General features: G+C 44.4%; 1 protein-coding gene across 1 annotated transcript in view; it reads left to right on the top strand.

Annotated features, from left to right (window-relative positions):
- The window catches only part of ATAD2B (ATPase family AAA domain containing 2B), a 4,508,062-nt gene that overhangs the window by 553,516 nt on the left and 3,935,760 nt on the right, over positions 1-18,786 (top strand). Inside the window, exon 4 of the mRNA XM_044063554.1 lies at positions 4,496-4,646. Within this exon, the coding sequence (XP_043919489.1) occupies positions 4,496-4,646 (151 nt within the window). The remainder of the gene's footprint in view (positions 1-4,495; positions 4,647-18,786) is intronic.

Raw genomic sequence — 18,786 nt, 5'->3', positions numbered from 1 at the left:
ACTGCCGAGTTCCTGACACTCATAAGTTTCTATATAAAAGTCCTACTGCAGACCCAGAAACCATTTCCCAGGGTCCCCAAGGGTTAAGGCCTCTACTGCTAAGAATCCACTTCCTTCTGAAAGAGATTCCAGAGCATTAGAAAGATGGGGAAAGAAAGTGTATACGTCTGCTACTTTGGCCATGAGGGCCTTAAACTGCCAATTCCACATGCTAAAATACCAACCGTACTTGATTACACAGTTAAAACAGAAAACGACCGCTCAGACAGACCAACCTGATTTCAAAGAGATACAGCGTTTGCTGCATGCAGCAGAACAGGTGGGGAAGCATACCTTACAGTGTGGTTTTGATTAATTGGAAGCCTCATGTAGAGCAGCTGTCACAGGGTCTGTAATACGTAGGCATGCTTGGCTTAAAGAACAAGCCTTACCAGAACATGTCAAAGCAAAGTTATTGGATGCTCCATTGCAGAAAGATGTTTTATTTGGTGTCAAAGCAGAGGAAGTTTTAAAGAAAATGGAAGAAAAGGCAAAATCTATGCAAACAGTTAAAGATTTTTTACAGGTACAACCTCCTCGTTTCAGCAGGAACTGGCCATCAAAAAACTGGTCTTTTACTGTATCAGACAGACCCCAAAGAGGTAGGTACAGACGCCCTAGGGGCAGAGGCCAGCCACAAGGTTTTTTCAGGCCTAGACAATGGCAAACAACATCTCAGAGGGGGAGACGAAAGATCTCAACCGTTCAGGAAGCAAACACAATGACTTCCCTCTTCGCCTGCCAAGCAAAATTGTCCTGGCAGCACCTTTGGGAAAAAACTGGCTTTATTTCCACAAAATTGGCACATTATAACAAAGGACAAATGGGTTCTGAATATTATTACCCAAGGATACAGATTTCATTTCCACACATTACCACGGATGAGAGGCATGCCAAATCTGCCTCCAAACCAATGGACAGAGGCACAAGCACAAATATCAGCTCTCATGGATATGAAAGCAATTCAAAAGGTACCTACAAAGGAGCAAGGTCAAGGTTTTTACTCAAGACTATTTCTAGTCCCAAGAAAGGACAAAGCCTGGAGGCCCATTTTAGACCTCTCAATTCTAAACGCATACCTGGAGGTACCCAAATTCAAAATGCTCACACTTCAGCAGCTTCTTCCCATGCTGGGCAAGGAGTCTTGGCTGGTAACGTTGGACCTCAGAGGCATACCTGCATGTCCCTGTCAGACAAGATTGCAGAAGATACCTCAGATTCTTGGCAGGTACAACGCATTATCAATTCTCTGCATTGCCCTTTGGCTTATCTACTGCACCCAGAGTATTTACGAAATGCCTGGCATCAGTAATTGCATATTGCAGACAACGAGGAATACAAATTTATCCATATCTGGACGATTGCCTGATCCAAGCGGACAGCAAGACCATTCTGTTACAGCATCTGGCATTTGTACCAAAGCTGCTAAGTTGCCTAGGGTACACAGTAAACAAAAAGAAGTCCAAGCTAATACCCTCACAAAACATAATATTCTTGGGTGCCAGCTTAAATACAACGTCCCAGATGGCTTATCTCACGCCAGACAAACAAAAACAACTGACTCAATACTTCAAAAAGATGGCAACTTTTACCCAGCTCACTGCAAGGAAAATCCTGCAGGCATTGGGGTTCATGGCATCCTGCATTCAACTAATTCTACATGCAAATCTGCATATGTGGAAATTACAATGGTACCTGAAAAGTGTGTGGGCTCAACACAGGCACATCCTTGAAACAAGTATACCTCTCATTCCCTGCCTTCAAAAAGAGTTCCTATGGTGGACTCAAGCATGTAAAATTAACAAGGGTCTTCTTTTTGTCTTACCTCCAGCAAACCAAACTATGACAACAGATTCTTCAGACTACGCCTGGGGAGCGCACATGGCGGGACAGTGTATACAGGGCAAATGGTCTGCAAAACAAATGCACCTACACATCAAAAGGAGATGCTAGCTGTGCAGAATGCACTGACAGCCTTCAAGGACCTCTTGCATCCAGGACAACTACTACTAAGGACAGACAACACCACTGTTATGTGGTACATAAACGAACAGGGAGGAACACATTCCTACCCTTTATGCAGACAGGCAATGACCTTGTGGAACACAGCATTGACTTACCAAGTACAATTGCAAGCACAATTCCTGCCAGGAAAGGAAAACATATTGGCAGACGAATTAAGCAGAAATTTGGAAGATCCTCACGAGTGGAGACTACACCCACAAGTCTTTTCAATGATAACCCAAGGGTGGGGACGCCCAGACATAGATCTATTTGCCTACCCCAACAATTGCCAACTTCAGAAATTTTGCACACGGACTTATCATTCCCTAGCCTGGAAAGTGGACGCCCTATCATTCAGTTGGACAGCATTGACAGTCTGTGCCTTCCCACCACTACCTCTCCTGACCAAGGTATTACTGAAAGTCAGATCAGAGAGACCACAAATGATCCTCATTACTCCGGACTGGCCACGTCAGCACTGGTACCCATTACTAAGGACCTTGACTCACAGCCCTCCATGGATCTTACCTCAACTTCCACTTCTGTTGACTCAGCAAAACTTTCAGATCCTTCACAGTCAGCTCAGGACTTTAAATTTAGCTGCATGGAGAATACCTATCAACACTTCTCTCAAAGGACTTCCTGAACGTCATTTTGGAGGCCAGGAGGCCCAGCACCAGAAAAACTTACTCAGACAAATGGAAAAGATTTTGTGCATGGAACCAAGCTAAAGGCCAGAATCCTTGGATACCGAACATTCCTCAAATACTGCAATACTTAACTGAAATGCTACACAAAGGCCTTTCTTTCTCATCCATTAAGATCCATGCTTCAGCCATTTCAGCTCAGTATAATACGGATCCTCCCATATTCTCACACCCTTTACTAAGGCAGTTTCTCAGAGGGGCTAAGAATATAAGACCCCCCAGAAAACCCACAAAGCCAGCTTGGGACCTCAATTTCGTTTTAGAAAAATTAACGTTGCCTCCTTTCGAACCAGCCTTCTCAGCAGAACTACAATATTTGTCATGGAAAACAGCTCTGTTGCTGGCTATCACCTCAGCACGCAGGGTCTCGGAACTACAGGCACTTATGGCAGTGGAACCTTTCATCATTTTCCATCAGGACAGTGTCTCTTTACGTACTAACCCTACCTTTATGCCGAAGGTAGTATCCAGTGTGGCTTTGAATCAGACCATTAATTTACCCATCTTTTATCCAAACCCCCAGAATAAAGGAGAAAGACTCCTTCACTCTTTGGACATTCACAGACAGCTGCGTTACTATTTGGATAAGACAAAGACCTTCAGAAAAACTGACCAACTCTTTGTATCCTATGCTGCAGGTTCACAAGGAAAAGGATATTTCAAAACAGACCATCTCCAAATGGATAGCACATTGTATCCGCTTTTGCTACTCGCACCATGGGAAAGCAGTGCCTGTTAATATTAGGTCCCACTCTACCAGGGCTACAGCAACCTCTGCAGCCTTTCTCAGGGGGTTCCAACCAAGGACATTCTGGAGGCAGCTACTTGGAGTTCAGTGCACACCTTTACCAAGCACTACCACCTTCCATTATACTCAAAAAAACAGAGCTGGTTTTGCCACTTCAGTTCTGCAGGGCATCATAGCTTCACCTATCCCAGTTTAGTACCAGCCCACCCATCCATAGCTTTGGGATTCAACCCAAGTGTGATGACTGCAGCAGTATAACATGATGAACATAGTACAGTTTTGTACCTACCATAAATGTAGATGTTGGAGTGTATATACTGCTGCAGTCCAGGTTACCCTCCCACCATCCCCTCTACATACCAGGGTGTTAGTTATAGCTCCATGTTCATCTATCAATTGGATGCATGTCTATATGGTGTATTTGCTAACAGCTAGTACTATTATTTTTCTACTAAGATATTTTTGCATAGTTATTTGTATTGCCTTCCTAGTTGGGGGCACCTGACATCTGGGGCAAGAAAAACTGAAGAAAATGGTGTCGGCTGCCTCTTTTATCCCCCTGTTGCACTGACGTCAGGGAAGAAGCGACGACAACCGACGCCGGACCAAGACTTTGGGATTCGGCCAACTGCGGGGACCACCTGACGGCAGGATAACCCCAGTTTGATGACTGCAGCAGTATATACACTCTAACATCTACATTTATGGTCTGTACAAAACTGTACTTTTTTTGTCCATGGAATGAACTTCCCCAGTGGGTATTGGAGTGAGACCACACAAGCATTCAAGAGGTCATAGGATCAGTGGAGCAGTTATAAGGGGTAAGATGTCAAAGTAGGAGACGTAGATTTTGAATGTCATTTAAGGACAGATTAGTTAGGCTTATTTTCTTTTTCTCTAAGCGTGTGTGACGCAATGTAATTTGTGAAAGGAACGTATCTATTCTATAGAAACCTCGCTTGTGAAATTATTTCACCTTTTTCTGGTTTCATTTCAGGTGCTAGAAAGCACTCTAATCGAGATGCAGATGAAGATGATAGCCATGTTGATAGAAGTGGAGTTACAGAAGCCAGACAAAATTGTCGACCAAGTAGGAGTAGAATTGACACCTTGAATCAAAGTTTGCTGTTTGATCAACTAGTGAACAGGTAATTGCAGATTTTGTTAATTTTTTTTCTAATGTTTTATAAAAAAAATGACTAGCTGAGGTGTACACCAACACTTATCAGCACTAGACTCCTCAATAAATAAAAATATCCAAGTTATTGAAATACTGTGGGAAGTCAAAGGATCGTGAAACAACTTTTATTGTAATAATGAAGGCAGTCAGAGTCGCTTATTAGAAAATTCAAAGCATGCACATAATATAGATTGAAATAGTGTGCTTAAACAGTCAGTGTAAAACCACACATAAGGAGTAAACCAGTAATGTCACTGATTTCTGTTGGCACAAAGTTATTTAAAGAAATAACTAAAGATGGTAACATTTATAACAATTATTTAAAATTCAACTCATTATTCAAACTTTTGGGATATAAAGTCTTTAAAGAAAATAAATGGAATGTGCTCTATCTGCAGTAAGAGTAAAACAGAATCCAGAAGCAAGTTTACATCTGGATGACTGTATAAAAGAGAGAAACTTCACCCCCCCCCCCCAAAAAAAAAAAAAAAAAAAAAAAAAAAAAAATCAGAATTTTGACATAACTGAAAATTTGCCACATGGCAAGAACCAGATTTATTGTGTATATCCCTGATAAGTTCCAAAAATCGGAGTCTAACCTGCCTTGAAGTTTGCCCTATGCAGTAAAGCAGGGGGCGTCTCGGCTATGTACACCACTCTCATGTGATAACAGCTGCTAGTTTTCAGAAAATGGACAGTGTCCATTCACATTGTGTGTGTGTCTGAGAGGTGTCCCAAAAAGAGAAAACTGAAAAATGAATCTGAATAGGCAAAGATTTGTCAAGGGCACTGGAACTTCCTCTATTCACTGGGGAATTTCTGTATTATTTTCAATAAATGCCATGGGATCTGTGACATCTGTTACAAGCTGTGGTCACATCTTACTAGTAAAGACTTATTTTTAACATATGACCAGTGGTTGGTTGAATGTCTACTTTAATTGTACATACTGTAAATAATATCACTTGCATTTATAACTGTAAACTTAAAATGTGTTCTCTACTATGTTACTGTTCTATGTACAATTATTTGTATTGTTTAGTCCATGTATAATTTTGTTTGTCTTGCACCATGGTGCCTGGGTCATGGCTGAAAAAACGGTCCACTTACCCAGTTATCAAACTTGAAAAAATTAAACATCCCCCCCCTGAGCTGCCACCATCTTAGGTAAGTGGGACCTCATCGGAAGGAGGGCACACTCATGAGTGCAGCCACCCCCCATGCAGCAATACAATGTAGTATTGGAAAATAAAGAACCTTATTTGGGCATAAAATCCATGTTTTGCTCATCTTCTAACACTACAGGCAAGTGTGCTACCTGTTGAGTCATTGACACCACCAGTTTGCTTGCTTTTTTTTTTTTCTTCTCCACCCGCCCATATGGTGCTTTTTCCATAGAAATTTTGTTTGCATTTTTTTCACTTTTGATTTTCTGCAGCATTCTTTTTCATTTTTAGCAGAGTGATGAATCTCAGGAAAATTCTGTTAAAAGTTGTTCTAAATGGTTAGTTGAAGTGAGTTCCCTGAAGATATGTAAAACGTCAGTGTGAAAGTTAAGTAGTTGGATTAACTGTCTCTCCAGAGGATGAAAGTGATGGTACTGAAATTTATGTATGTGTTGCCCTCCAGAAAAGAGCTTTACATTCACATATGTGAGTATGTAAACAAACAGGCACACATGCTGTGTGTATATGGCAGTTCTTTGAGCTACTCTGAAATTTTTCCTGAATCTAGACTGTTAAGCAGACTAATCTGGACAAAGTATAAAAATGCTGAACTGTGTTTTTCAGGGAAGTGTCCCAAGCCCTTGCCACTATGTATATGTTGTCTTCAGGACTGAACAATGTGGAGAAAAACTGAAACTCTCTTACCACTATATTCTGGTTCATAGGTCAGTACTAAGCTAACTGCCTTGTGGGCCATTTTAAGCCTAGCCAATTACCCCACGTGAGTTTCAAACCCTGCACCTTGTGTCTGTAAGGTAAACACCTTAACCATTACGCCAACCTCCCTCCCCAGTGATCTTGCTACTTCACTACTGTGCTATCTATGCGCATGTTATTCACTTAATATGATCTGACTATCCTGCACCTGACCAACTTATTTGGCCATGTGTAATGTATTATGCGAGTGTTTTTTTTTTTTTAAACTTGGATGAGGCCAAATGATCTAGTTTGTGGGGAGTAATGCAGCTATGTACATAAGTAAGCTATACATGATGATCTTAGTGTTTCACTGTTGCAGTCATTACATTTGGGTAATCTGCTGGCAGGTTTTCCCTCAGTCGGCCTGATCAGAGTCTTGGGTCCTGCATCAGTTGCTGTCCCTTCTTCCATGGCATTAGGTCATCAGGGGTATAAAACTTGCAGCTGATGCCATTACACCAGTCTTTCTTGCCGTGTGGTGCCCGAAGCAGAAGCAGTTCGCAAGTGTCGGTCGGCCGACTCCTGAAATTTTCATTTTTGAGTTACAGAACCGAAGTCTTCAACTTAAAGCTCAGTACCCCGTTGGGGAAACCTTTTCTTGCTCCTTACTGATGTCAGTAAAAGTTAATAATTGCATTACTTGTGGAAAACAAATGCCTCATAAAGATTTTCATTCGTACTGTATTCCTAAAAACGCAAAGATACAGACAGAGACAGGCCGCTGAGGTCCAAAACTGCCAACGACGCTACAAAGCCAGTTGCCAGTTCGCCTGTACTCAGTGAGGCACTTTCGCAGCCCCTGATGCCCGCTACTTCTGATTCGCAGGCCTCTACTGAGACCCATTCGGAGTCCGGTATGACGCGAGATACTTCAACTATGGAACCTGTGGATGTCTCTTCCTTAGATGGGTCCGGAGCCGCTGTGCAGGCACCGGCTTCTGAGGGTGTATTCAGGCCTACAGACTTGCATATTAAATCGACACTGCCTTCACTACTAAGGCCTAAATCTCGATTCATATCTAAAAAACGACTCCCAGGCCACATGCTCTGGCCCCTATGCTTAAGGAACAAATGATAAAAATGGCTGAATATCTAATTACTCTAATCAGGGGTAGTCAACCCCCCCCCCCCCAAGAGGCCTAGGGCTGAGCTTGATTATGAATCTTCTGATCAGGATTTTGTTTCTTCCGACTCTTCTGATGACCTGGATTTGCCCATACCTACTTATGAGGATTCTGATGCAGAGGAATCCATTCCCTCTGCTTCCCCTCTTGAGGATTTTTCTTTTGGCGAAACTTTACATACTTTAAGGGAGCATTTCCACTGGGAAAGCCAGGAATTTTATGATTCAAAAAAGAGGCTTACGGATTTCCTCCTACCTCAGCATAGGCCTTTGGCTACACCTCCTGTACTAGACATTGTTGATGTTTTCTCTGAATCCAGTTTGGCCCCTGATTCCCTGCTTCCAGCTCCTAGTAAACCTGACTAGATACTACAGGGTTCCTGAGTACCACAAGTTCCTTTTTCAAAAATCCTATTGCAGATCCAGAGACTATTTCTCAGGGGCCCAAGGGCATTAAGGCTTCTATTGCTAAAAATTCTACCCCTTCTGATAGAGACTCCAGGGCGCTGTCTAGATGGGGTAAAAAGGTTTGTACTTCTGCAACCTTGGCAATCAGAGCTTCAAACTGCCAATTTCATATGTTAAAATATCAACAGCATATTATCGGACTGCTTAAAATGAAAATGATGTTGATTCCTGACTGTGTGGAAAATAAATATTTATAGGATTTAATGCATTCTGCTGAACAAGTTGGAAAACATAATTTGCAATGTGGTTTTGATTCTTTAGAGGCCTCTTGCAGGGCTGCTGTTCCTGGGGCTGTGCTTACAAGGCATGTTTGGCTTAAGGAGCAATCTTTGCCTGATCATGTTAAAGCTAAATTGTTGGATGCTCCTTTAAATCAGGACCGCCTGTTTGGCAACAAGGCTGAAGAAGTTCTTAAAAAGATGGAAGATAAAGCTAAATCTATGCAAACTGTTGAAGATTTTTTTACAAGTGCAACCTCCAAGATTTAGCAGGCACTGGCCTACTAAGAATTGGTCCTTTCCAGTCCCTTCCAGCTCCTCTCAAGCCAAACCCAGACACAACAAAAACCCCAGGTTTCAGTCCCAGGGGACTTTCAGAACTAAGCAGTGGGGGGGGGGGGGGAGTCTCTACTTCCAAATCTGGAAATAACAAGACACCCCCCTATGGTAAACGGTCTCAATGACTTCCTTTTAAAATTCCCAAGCACTTATCTTTTGACCGCCCCTTTGGGGGGAAAGATTGCTCTTAATGCAAAGAACTGGGAACTCCTAACCCAGGACAAATGGGTTTTAAATAGTGTCCCGGGGATACAGATTTCATTTCCACATGTTGCCAACACGAAACGGGTGGCCAGATCTGCCCCCAAATCAGTTGGCAAAGGTTCAAAAACAAGTACTTTTCCTCTTAAGCATGGGGGCTATTCATCTGGTACCAGAAGAGGAAAAGGGACAAGGTTTCTACTCCAGGCTTTTTTTGGTACCCTGAAAAGACCAATCATGGCGTCCAATCCTGGACGTGTCTACTCTAAACACCTTTCTGGAGATTCCAAAATTCAAGATGCTGACTCTTCACCAATTACTTCCTATGCTAAGCAAAGACACCTGGTTGGCAACACTAGATTTAAAAGAAGCATACCTGCACATCCCAATCAGGGAATCTTGCAGAAGATACCTACGCTTCAAAGCAGGCTACTCGCAGTATCAGTTCTCTGCACTGCCCTTTGGCTTGTCTACTGCGCCCAGGATATTCACAAAGTGCCTGGCTCCAGTTATTGCATTTTGCAGGCAAAGAAATATTCAAATGTATCCATACCCGGACGATTGTCTAATTCAGGCAGAAAGCCAGGGCATACTTTTAAATCATCTGGCATTTATAAAAAGGGTTCTAACTTGTCTGGGGTACACCATAAACAAAAAGAAATCACAGCTGGTACCCTGTCAACAAATTACATTCCTGGGTGCAAGCATGAATACAACTGCTCAGTTGGCTTTCCTCATGCCAGAAAAGCAAATTCATTTGGTAACTTAATTCAAACAAATGGCCACAAAAACCCTGCTATCTGCAAGACAAATGCTGCAAGCCTTGGGGTCCATGGCCTCCTGCATTCTTCTAATTCCATATGCAAGACTGCGTATGAGGAAACTACAGTGGTATCTAAAAAGTCTATGAAGTCAACATTATCACAGCCTGAAAACAATGATTCCTGTCATACCTTGCCTATGCCTGGAGCTGTACAGAATGCTCTGACAGCCTTCAAGGACTTCATTCTTCCAGGACAACTAATGGTAAAGACAGACAACACCACGGTTATGTGGTACATAAGCAGGGGGGGGGGGTACACATTCTTACCCCCTCTGCAGATTAGCCATGGCATTGTGGAACACAGCCTTGAGCTACCAAGTGCACCTACAAGCTCAATTCCTGCCAGGAAAATTGAATACGCTGGCAGACAGACTAAGCAGAAACCTCATGGACCCACACGAGTGGAAACTGGAACTAAGGATTTTCAACAGGTTGACAAGCGAATGGGGGAGCCCAGACATAGATCTATTTGCCCCCCCCCCCCAACTACCAATTGGACAGGTTTTGCACAAGGACTCCCCACAAACAAGCCTGGAAAGTGGATGCTCTGTCCTTCAGCTGGAAAAACCTATCGGTCTACGCCTTCCCCCCCACTGCCTCTGCTCTCCAAAGTTCTACTAAAAGTCAAACAGGGCAAACCAAGGATATCTTGATTGCTCCAGACTGGCCGCGCCAACACTGGTACCCCCTCCTGCGCAGTGTGTCGCAGTTATCTCTATGGCACCTGCCTCAGACCCCTTCCCTGCTGTCTCAGCAGGAGAACCAAATTCTGCACTCTCAGCTTCCAACATTGAACCTTGCAGCTTGGCTAATCACTTAAATTCACCATTATCCTTCAGCAAACTTGTGATGGATGTCATCTTGGAGGCAAGGAGACCTAATACTAAACTTTTATGCTGACAAATGGAAAAGATTCTGTGCCTGGAACCAATCTCAAGGGATGGAACCAATCTCAAGGGATGAGCACAGCAGCACCCAATTTACCTCAGATTTTGCAATACTTAACTGAGATGCTTCACAAGGGCCTGTCTTTTTCCTCCTTTAAAATCCAAGCCGCAGCTATTTCAGCTTATTATAACACCGAACCTCCCCTCTTCTCTCATCCTCTGCTCAAGCAGTATCTTAGAGGGGCAAAAAACTTGAGACCACCCAGGAGAGCTCCAACCCCTGCCTGGGACCTTAACATTGTTTTGGAGAAACTCACTCTACCTCCTTTCGATCCAGCTGCTACTGCAGACTTAAAATTTCTTTCTTGGAAAACAGCCTTCCTTTTAGCAGTCACTTCAGCTAGAAGGATATCTGAATTACAGGCCCTTATGTCAGTGGAGCCTTTCATCATCTTTCCTGCGGACAGGATATCTCTCAGGACCAATCCATGCTTCATGCCCAAGGTGGTATCCAGTGTGGCTCTTAATCAGTCCATTCATTTGCCAACCTTCTTTCCCAATCCAGAGAACAAAGGGGAACGGATTCTGCATTCCTTGGATGTGCACAGACAACTTAGATTCTACTTGGACAGGACTAAACCTCGAAGAAAATCTGAACAACTGCTGGTAGCATTTGCTGCAGGGGCAGAGGGAAAGGCTATTTCAAAACAAACCATTTCTAAATGGATGAGCCATTGCATTAATTTCTGCTATAAGCACCATGGTAAACCTATCCCCCAGAGGATTAGATCAAACTCCACCAGGGCTGCATCTACTTCTGCAGTCTTTCTCAGAGGTGTCCCTACAAGGGACATCTTGGAAGCTGCTACCTGGAGCTCTGTACATACTTTCACCAAGCATTATCATTTACCAATTTTCTCTAAATCCAGAGCTGGCTTTGCCACTGCGGTCTTGCAGGACCTTATAGCTGTCCCTAATGCTGAATAAACTCCTTCTCCCAACCATAGCTTTGGGAATCTACCCAAATGTAATGACTGCATCAGTGAAACATGAAGAACATAGTACAGTTGTGTACACTTAACTTAAATGTAGATGTTGGAGTGTATTCACTGTTGCAGTCCAGGTTACCCTCCCTCCAGCTCCCTAACTTTTTCTGGCTATACCTCTACTTTCCTTTACTATGCTTAAAAGCCCTTTTTTGTATTTGCTTTTTGTTGGGGGTATACCTTTGTGATGTCCTTCAAGGATGCATCTGCAGTCATAACATATGGGTTGTCCTGCCTCAGGCAGCCCTTCGGTCGGCCGGATTCCAAAGTCTGGGTCTGGCCTCGGCTGATGTCGCACTTTCCCCGACGTCAGAGCGTCTGGGGTATAAAAACATCAGCTGACGCCATTTTCCTCAGTCTTTCTTGCTGCGCGGTGCCCGAAGCAGAAGCTGTTCGCAAGTGCCGGTCGGTCAGATCCAGAGATTTCAGCTACCGAAGACTTCGAAAAAAGCTAAGTACCCCGTTGGGGACTCTTTCTTGCCTCAGCCGATGTCAGACAAAGTAAATAATTGTTTAACTTGTGGTTAACAAATACCTCATAAGGATTTCCATTCTTACTGCCTTCCTTGCTTAGGCCCAGACCACGACGCATCAGCTTGTTTAGCATGTGCCTCCTTCAACCGACGGACTCTTAGACGTCGGTCGGAGTTTGCAGAGGAATTTTTTGGAGCCGCTTTTGCTTATAAAATGCCGTCGGAGACTCCGACTTCGCATATGGTCAAACGCAGGTAAAAGGACTGACACTGCGCCCGGTTTCGGCTGAAACCACGGCTAGGCCTACTGCGAGTGTCTCGGTTTCGGCCGAAACCGAATCCACGACTATTCCTACTACCGAAACCATACCTCTGACCACCGAGGCCAGAGAGGCCCCGGCTGAGTCTGCTTCAGAACTCCCTACCGAAACTAGTGTTCAGGAATTGTCCGACACCATACCATTGGACATTTCTACCCCTGCACGTGGGGCAGCTAGGCCCCCAGCTTCTATGTCTATTAAGGCCTTCTCCAGGGCTAAAGCTGCCAAACTTTCAAAAGCTTTGCCTGCCAAATCTACATCCCAGAGGCCTACATCAAGTTCACAGGTCCTCAGCCTTGCTGAGGACCTTATCTCCTTAATAAGGGGTTCACAACCTCACCCAGACAGGGCCTCTCAACCTCCCCCAGACAAAAGGCCCAGGACTGACCCATCTGAACCTCACTCCTTAGATTACTCCACGGACGGATCTGATTTATCAGACCACCAGGAAAGGGCCTGCTCGCCTTACGAGGATTCAGATGCAGAGGACTCTATCCCTTCGGCCTCCCCTCCTGAAGAGTTTTCCTTTGGGGAGACTTTACACTCCATGAGAGAGCACTTTCAATGGCAAGGTCAGGATTTCTCTGATTCTAGAAAAAGATTAAGGACCTTTTTGCATTTGCCTCAGCATAGGCCCTTGGCTATACCTCCTGTTCTGAAATGTAATTGATGATGTGTACAATGATGTCAGTACAGCCCCTGATTCTCTTCCTCCGGCCCCTGCCAAACCTGACAGATATTACAGGGTCCCGGGTTCCCATTTCCATTTGTATAAAGCCCATGCTGCAGACCCAGAAACTATTTCTCAGGGCCCTAAGGGGGTTGCAGCCGCTACTGCTAAAAATCCCCTACTCTCTGAAAGAGAGTCTAGAGCTTTAGAGAGATGGGGAAAAAAGGTTTATACATCTGCTACTCTTTCTGCCAGGGCATTAAACTGTCAATTCCATATGATACAGTATCAGGAATTTTTGTTAGATCAACTGAATAAGAAACTTTCTTCTCCTGAACCCTTAGACCGTAAATCCCTTCAGGATTTGGTACATAACTCACAACAGGTCAGTAATCATTTTTTAAAATGTGGCTATGATGCACTGGAGGCTTCATTTAGATCGGCTATGACTGGGGCAGTTATTCGTAGGCATGCCTGGCTGAAGGAGCAATCTTTGCCAGACCATGTCAAAGCTAAACTCCTTGATGCTCCAATGGAAAAACAAAATTTATTTGGCTCCCCTGCACAGGAGATTCTAAAAAAGGTGGAAGAAAAAGCTAAATCTGTGCAAACAGTTAAAGATTTCCTGCAAGTTCAACCACCGAGGTTCAGCAGAAACTGGCCTACAAAGAATTGGTCCTTTCCAGACTCGTCCAGAACACAGAGAGGCAGGAACAGGTGCCCTAGAGGCAGAGGTCAATCGAAGGGCCCCTACAGAGGCCGTCAGTGGCAGCCTGCCAACCAGAGGAGTAGTGCAACAGCTACAACTACAACCACTACTACAGGACAGACCCAATGACTTGACTCTGACTCCGCCTACCAGGGATCAACTGGAAGCACCCTTGGGCGGAAAACTGGCTTTATTCTCAAAAAACTGACATTGCATTACAAAGGATACATGGACATTGCAAATAATAGACAAAGGATACAGGTTTCACTTCCTCACTTTGCCAAAAAGAAGCGGAATGCCAAACCTTCCACCAAACCAGAAGGCAGAGGCTTTCAGAAAAATCAGCAAATTACTTCAGATGAAAGCTATAGAAAAGGTACCATGTACAGAACAAGGCCAAGGATTTTACTCAAGGCTATTCCTTGTACCAAGAAAAGAAAACCAATGGAGGCCTATTCTCGACCTGTCCGCACTGAACACTTATCTGATTGTGCCAAAATTCAAAATGCTGACCCTACAGCGACTTCTTCCCATGTTGGGCAAGGAGTCTTGGCTGGTAACTCTAGATCTCAAGGAGGCATACCTGCACGTCCCTATTCGACCAGATTGCAGAAGACACCTCAGATTTCTTGCAGGATCAGAGCATTATCAATTCTCAGCATTGCCCTTTGGCTTATCTACTGCACCCAGAGTATTCACGAAATGCCTGGCATCAGTAATTGCACATTGCAGACTTCAGGGAATTCATATTTATCCATACCTGGATGACTGCCCAATACAAGCGGACAACAAAAAAAAATTGTTAAAGGACTTGGCCTATGCCATACACCTGCTACAGACCCTGGGATACACAGTCAACATCCAAAAGTCAAGACTAGTACCATCCCAAAGGATAACCTTTTTGGGTGCGGATCTGGACACAATCACCCAGATGACTTTTCTCACAGAAGAAAAACAAAAACAACTTCCAGATTACTTCATGACTCTGACAAGACAAACTCAGCTTACTGCAAGGAAAGTCCTGCAGGCCCTGGGTTACATGGCTTCCTGCATAATTTTAATTCCGCATGCCAGGCTGCATATGAGGAAATTACAATGGTACCTAAGGTGTGTATGGTCTCAGCACAGTCACAGTCTAGAAACCATGATACCAATCATTCCATGCCTTCAAAAGGAATTCTTGTGGTGGGCTCAGGCCTGCCAGACCAACAGAGGGTTGCCTTTCAACAAACCAAAAACAAGGCAGACCATCACCACGGACGCCTCAGACCGAGGATGGGGAGCACACATGGAGGACAAACGTATCCAAGGCCTATGGCCTCAAGGGCAGCTAAGCATGCACATAAACCAAAAGGAAATGCTGGCAGTGAGGCATGCAATCGAGGCATTCAGACCCTTCCTCCAACAAGGACATCTGTTAATAAAGACAGACAACACCACGGTCATGTGGTACATAAACAAACAGGGAGGCACACATTCCTACCCTCTATGCCGGATGGCTATGGATCTGTGGAATCTATGCCTGAATCACAATATCCAGCTGCAGGCCCAATTCGTACCAGGAAAAGAAAATGCACTAGCAGACCGCTTAAGCAGAACTACCATGGATGCACACGAATGGATGCTGCATCCAGACATTTTCAAACTCATAACAAAGACATGGGGAATGCCGGAGATAGATCTGTTCGCCTCCCCACTCAACCACCAACTGAAGACATTCTGCTCAAGGACTTACCACCCACAAGCATGGAGGGTGGACTCTCTCTTTCAGCTGGAATGCCCTAACAGTATATGCCTTTCCACCTCTCCCACTGATGTACAAGGTTCTACTGAAGATCAGGGAGGAACAGCCAAAAGTGATACTAATAGCTCCGGACTGGCCAAGACAACACTGGTACCCACTATTGAGAAGCATGTCTCAGGCAAATTCATGGCCTCTTCCCCTATGGCCTCTTCTTCTAACACAGAACAATTTCAAGACCCTGCATCCCAACTTGAAAACATTGCAGCTAACTGCCTGGAAAATTCCTTAAATACCAACCAAACTGGTTTATCTCAGAGGGTGAAGGACATTATCCTGGAGGTTTGCAGACCTTCCACAAGGAAGACATACTCAGCTAAATGGAAGAGATTTCTCATTTGGAGCACATCAAAGGGCACAGATGTCACAGTGGCAAACCTAGCACACATCCTAGAATACTTAGCAGAATTGTTCCACAATGGCCTGTCTTATTCTTCCATTAAGATTCATGCTTCAGCAATTTCAGCAGAATAAAATATGGATCCACCTATCTTCTCACACCCTCTTCTCAGGCAATTTTTGAGAGGGATCAAAAATGTTAAACCTCCAAGAAGACCCCCACTACCTGCATGGGATCTCAATTTTGTGCTGGAAAAGCTGACACTACCTCCTTTTGAACCAGCAGCATCAGCAGACCTACAGTTTTTATCCTGGAAAACTGCATTCCTTCTGGCAATCACTTCAGCAAGAAGAGTATCTGAGTTAAAAGCATTAATGGCAGTACAGCCTTTCCTTATTTTTCACCAGGATAGAGTGTCACTAAGAACCAATCCTACTTTCATGCCAAAGGTAGTATCTAGGGTATCCTTGAACCAAGCTATTAATTTGCCTACGTTCTTCCCTAACCCACAGAACAAAGGGGAAAAACTTTTGCACACCCTGGATATACACAGACAACTACGCTACTATTTGGACAGAACGAAAACTAGCAGAAAAACTGACCAACTTTTTGTAGCATATGCAACTGGGGTGCAAGGAAGGGCAATTTCCAAACAGACAATTTCAAAATGGATAGGAAATTGCATTCGTTTTTGTTACTCCTTTCATGGAAAGACAGTTCCTGAAAACATCAGGCCTCACTCCACAAGGGCCACAGCCACCACTACAGCTTTCCTACGAGGGGTGGCTACCAAGGACATTTTAGAAGCTGCTACTTGGAGCTCCGTGCATACATTTGCCAAGCATTACAATCTACCTCTATACTCCAGATCCCGAGCAGGGTTTGCAACTGCAGTGCTGCAGGGATCTTAACTACACCATCTTTATCTTAGTACCTCCTCCCCCAGATTGGCTATGGTATTCTACCCATATGTTATGACTGCAGATGCATCCTTGAAGGACATAGTACAGTTTTGTACCTACCATAAATGTAGATGTCCGATAGGTATGCATCTGCAGTCAGGATTACCCACCCTCCTTCCCCTCTGTGGTATTCCTAGGGTACTTACCCCTCTTTCAGCTAGCTGGGGGAATCTATTATGGTGTATTTGTTTGTTTATACATGTATATAATTTGCAATTGTTTGGAACTTTTCAGCATTTATCCAAATTTAGCCTTCCTCGAGGGCACCTGGCATCTGGGGCAAGAAAAACTGAGGAAAATGGCGTTGGCTGATGTTTTTATACCCCAGACGCTCTGACGTCGGGGAAAGTGTGACATCAGCCGAGGCCAGACCCAGACTTTGGAATCCGGCCGACCGAAGGGCTGCCTGAGGCAGGACAACCCATGTTATGACTGCAGATGCATACCTATCGGAAATCTAAATTTATGGTAGGTACAAAACTGTACTTTTTTATGTTTATTTGCTCCCCATTAGGGGGGCACCTGACATCTGAGGCAAGAAAAACTGATGTAATGGCGTCTGCTGCATGTTTTATACCCCTGACGACATGGAAGAATGGACAGCAACCGATGCAAGACCCAAGACTTTGTTAATCAGGCCGACTGAGGGCAACCTGCCAGCAGATTACCCAAATGTAATGACTGCAACAGTGAATACACTTGGACATCTACATTTATGATGTGTACACAACTGTACTTTCTCCGTGTTTCACTTTTGCAGTCATTACATTTGGGTTATCCCTGCCAGGGTAGCCTTCAACCGGCCCGAATACCAGAGGCTTAGTATTTCTGTGTTGGTTGCTGTCACTTCAGGGCTGACGTCAGGTGGTAGTCAGTAGTATAAAGTAAGGCAGCCGATGCCATTACATTAGTCTTTATTGCTGTGGAGCCCGGAGCAGAAGCAGTTTGCACGAGTGCCGGTCGGCTGCTACCTGAGTTTCGTCTACCAATTTGAAAGTTGAAATCTTCTAAAGCCAAGTACCCCATTGGGGATCCTTTTTTCTTGCACTAACCAATGTCAGAAAAAGTTAATTGTCTCACCTGTGGAAAGCAAATACCACACATTCTTATTGCGTCACTTGTTTAGGCCCAGACCATGACGTCCCCCGCTGTCGCTTCTGTGCTTTGTTCAACGTCAGAACTATCTGTCATCAGGCCCTTATTCTTGCTAAGATATTTTCGCTTACAGTCCTTGAACTCCGATATGGCTTCGGTAAGCCATCCAACATCAGATCTTCTGAAAAAAATGGTAAGCTAAAGACAGAGACAGACCGCACAGGTCCAAACCTGCCCACGATGCCTCCGTTAAGCTAGTAGTCAGTTCTCTGGTCCTCAGTAAGGTGCTTTCGCAGCCCCTGATGCTCGCTTCTGTGGATTTGCAGGCCATTGCAGACTCCCTTTTGGAGTCCGGTATGCCACATAACTCTTCAACTAAGGATTCTGCGGTCGTTTCTACCTTGGATGGGTCCAGAGCTGCTGAGCAGGCACTGGCTTCTGAGGAAGTCCTTCGCAGTACTGATTCTCAACACAAACTGAAGTCTTCTGTCGTGACTACCATTCTTTCAGAAACTGCAGAGATGTCCTTCAAGAATGCAACTGCAGTCATAACATATGGGTTGTCCTGCCTCAGGCAGCCCTCGGTCAGCCGAATTCCAAAGTCTGGGTCCGGCGTCGGCTGGTGTCGCCTCCTCTCCGACGTCACAACGGCTGGAGTATAAAGGCATCGGCCGATGCCATCTTCTTCAGTCTTTCTTGCCGCGTGGT

This window comes from Protopterus annectens, chromosome 2.part1 (assembly GCF_019279795.1).
Source record: "Protopterus annectens isolate FY-2018-M chromosome 2.part1, PAN1.0, whole genome shotgun sequence".
Taxonomy (NCBI): domain Eukaryota; kingdom Metazoa; phylum Chordata; order Ceratodontiformes; family Protopteridae; genus Protopterus; species Protopterus annectens.
Note: the sequence above shows the minus strand (reverse complement) of the source record. Positions and strands in the feature narration are given on the sequence as shown.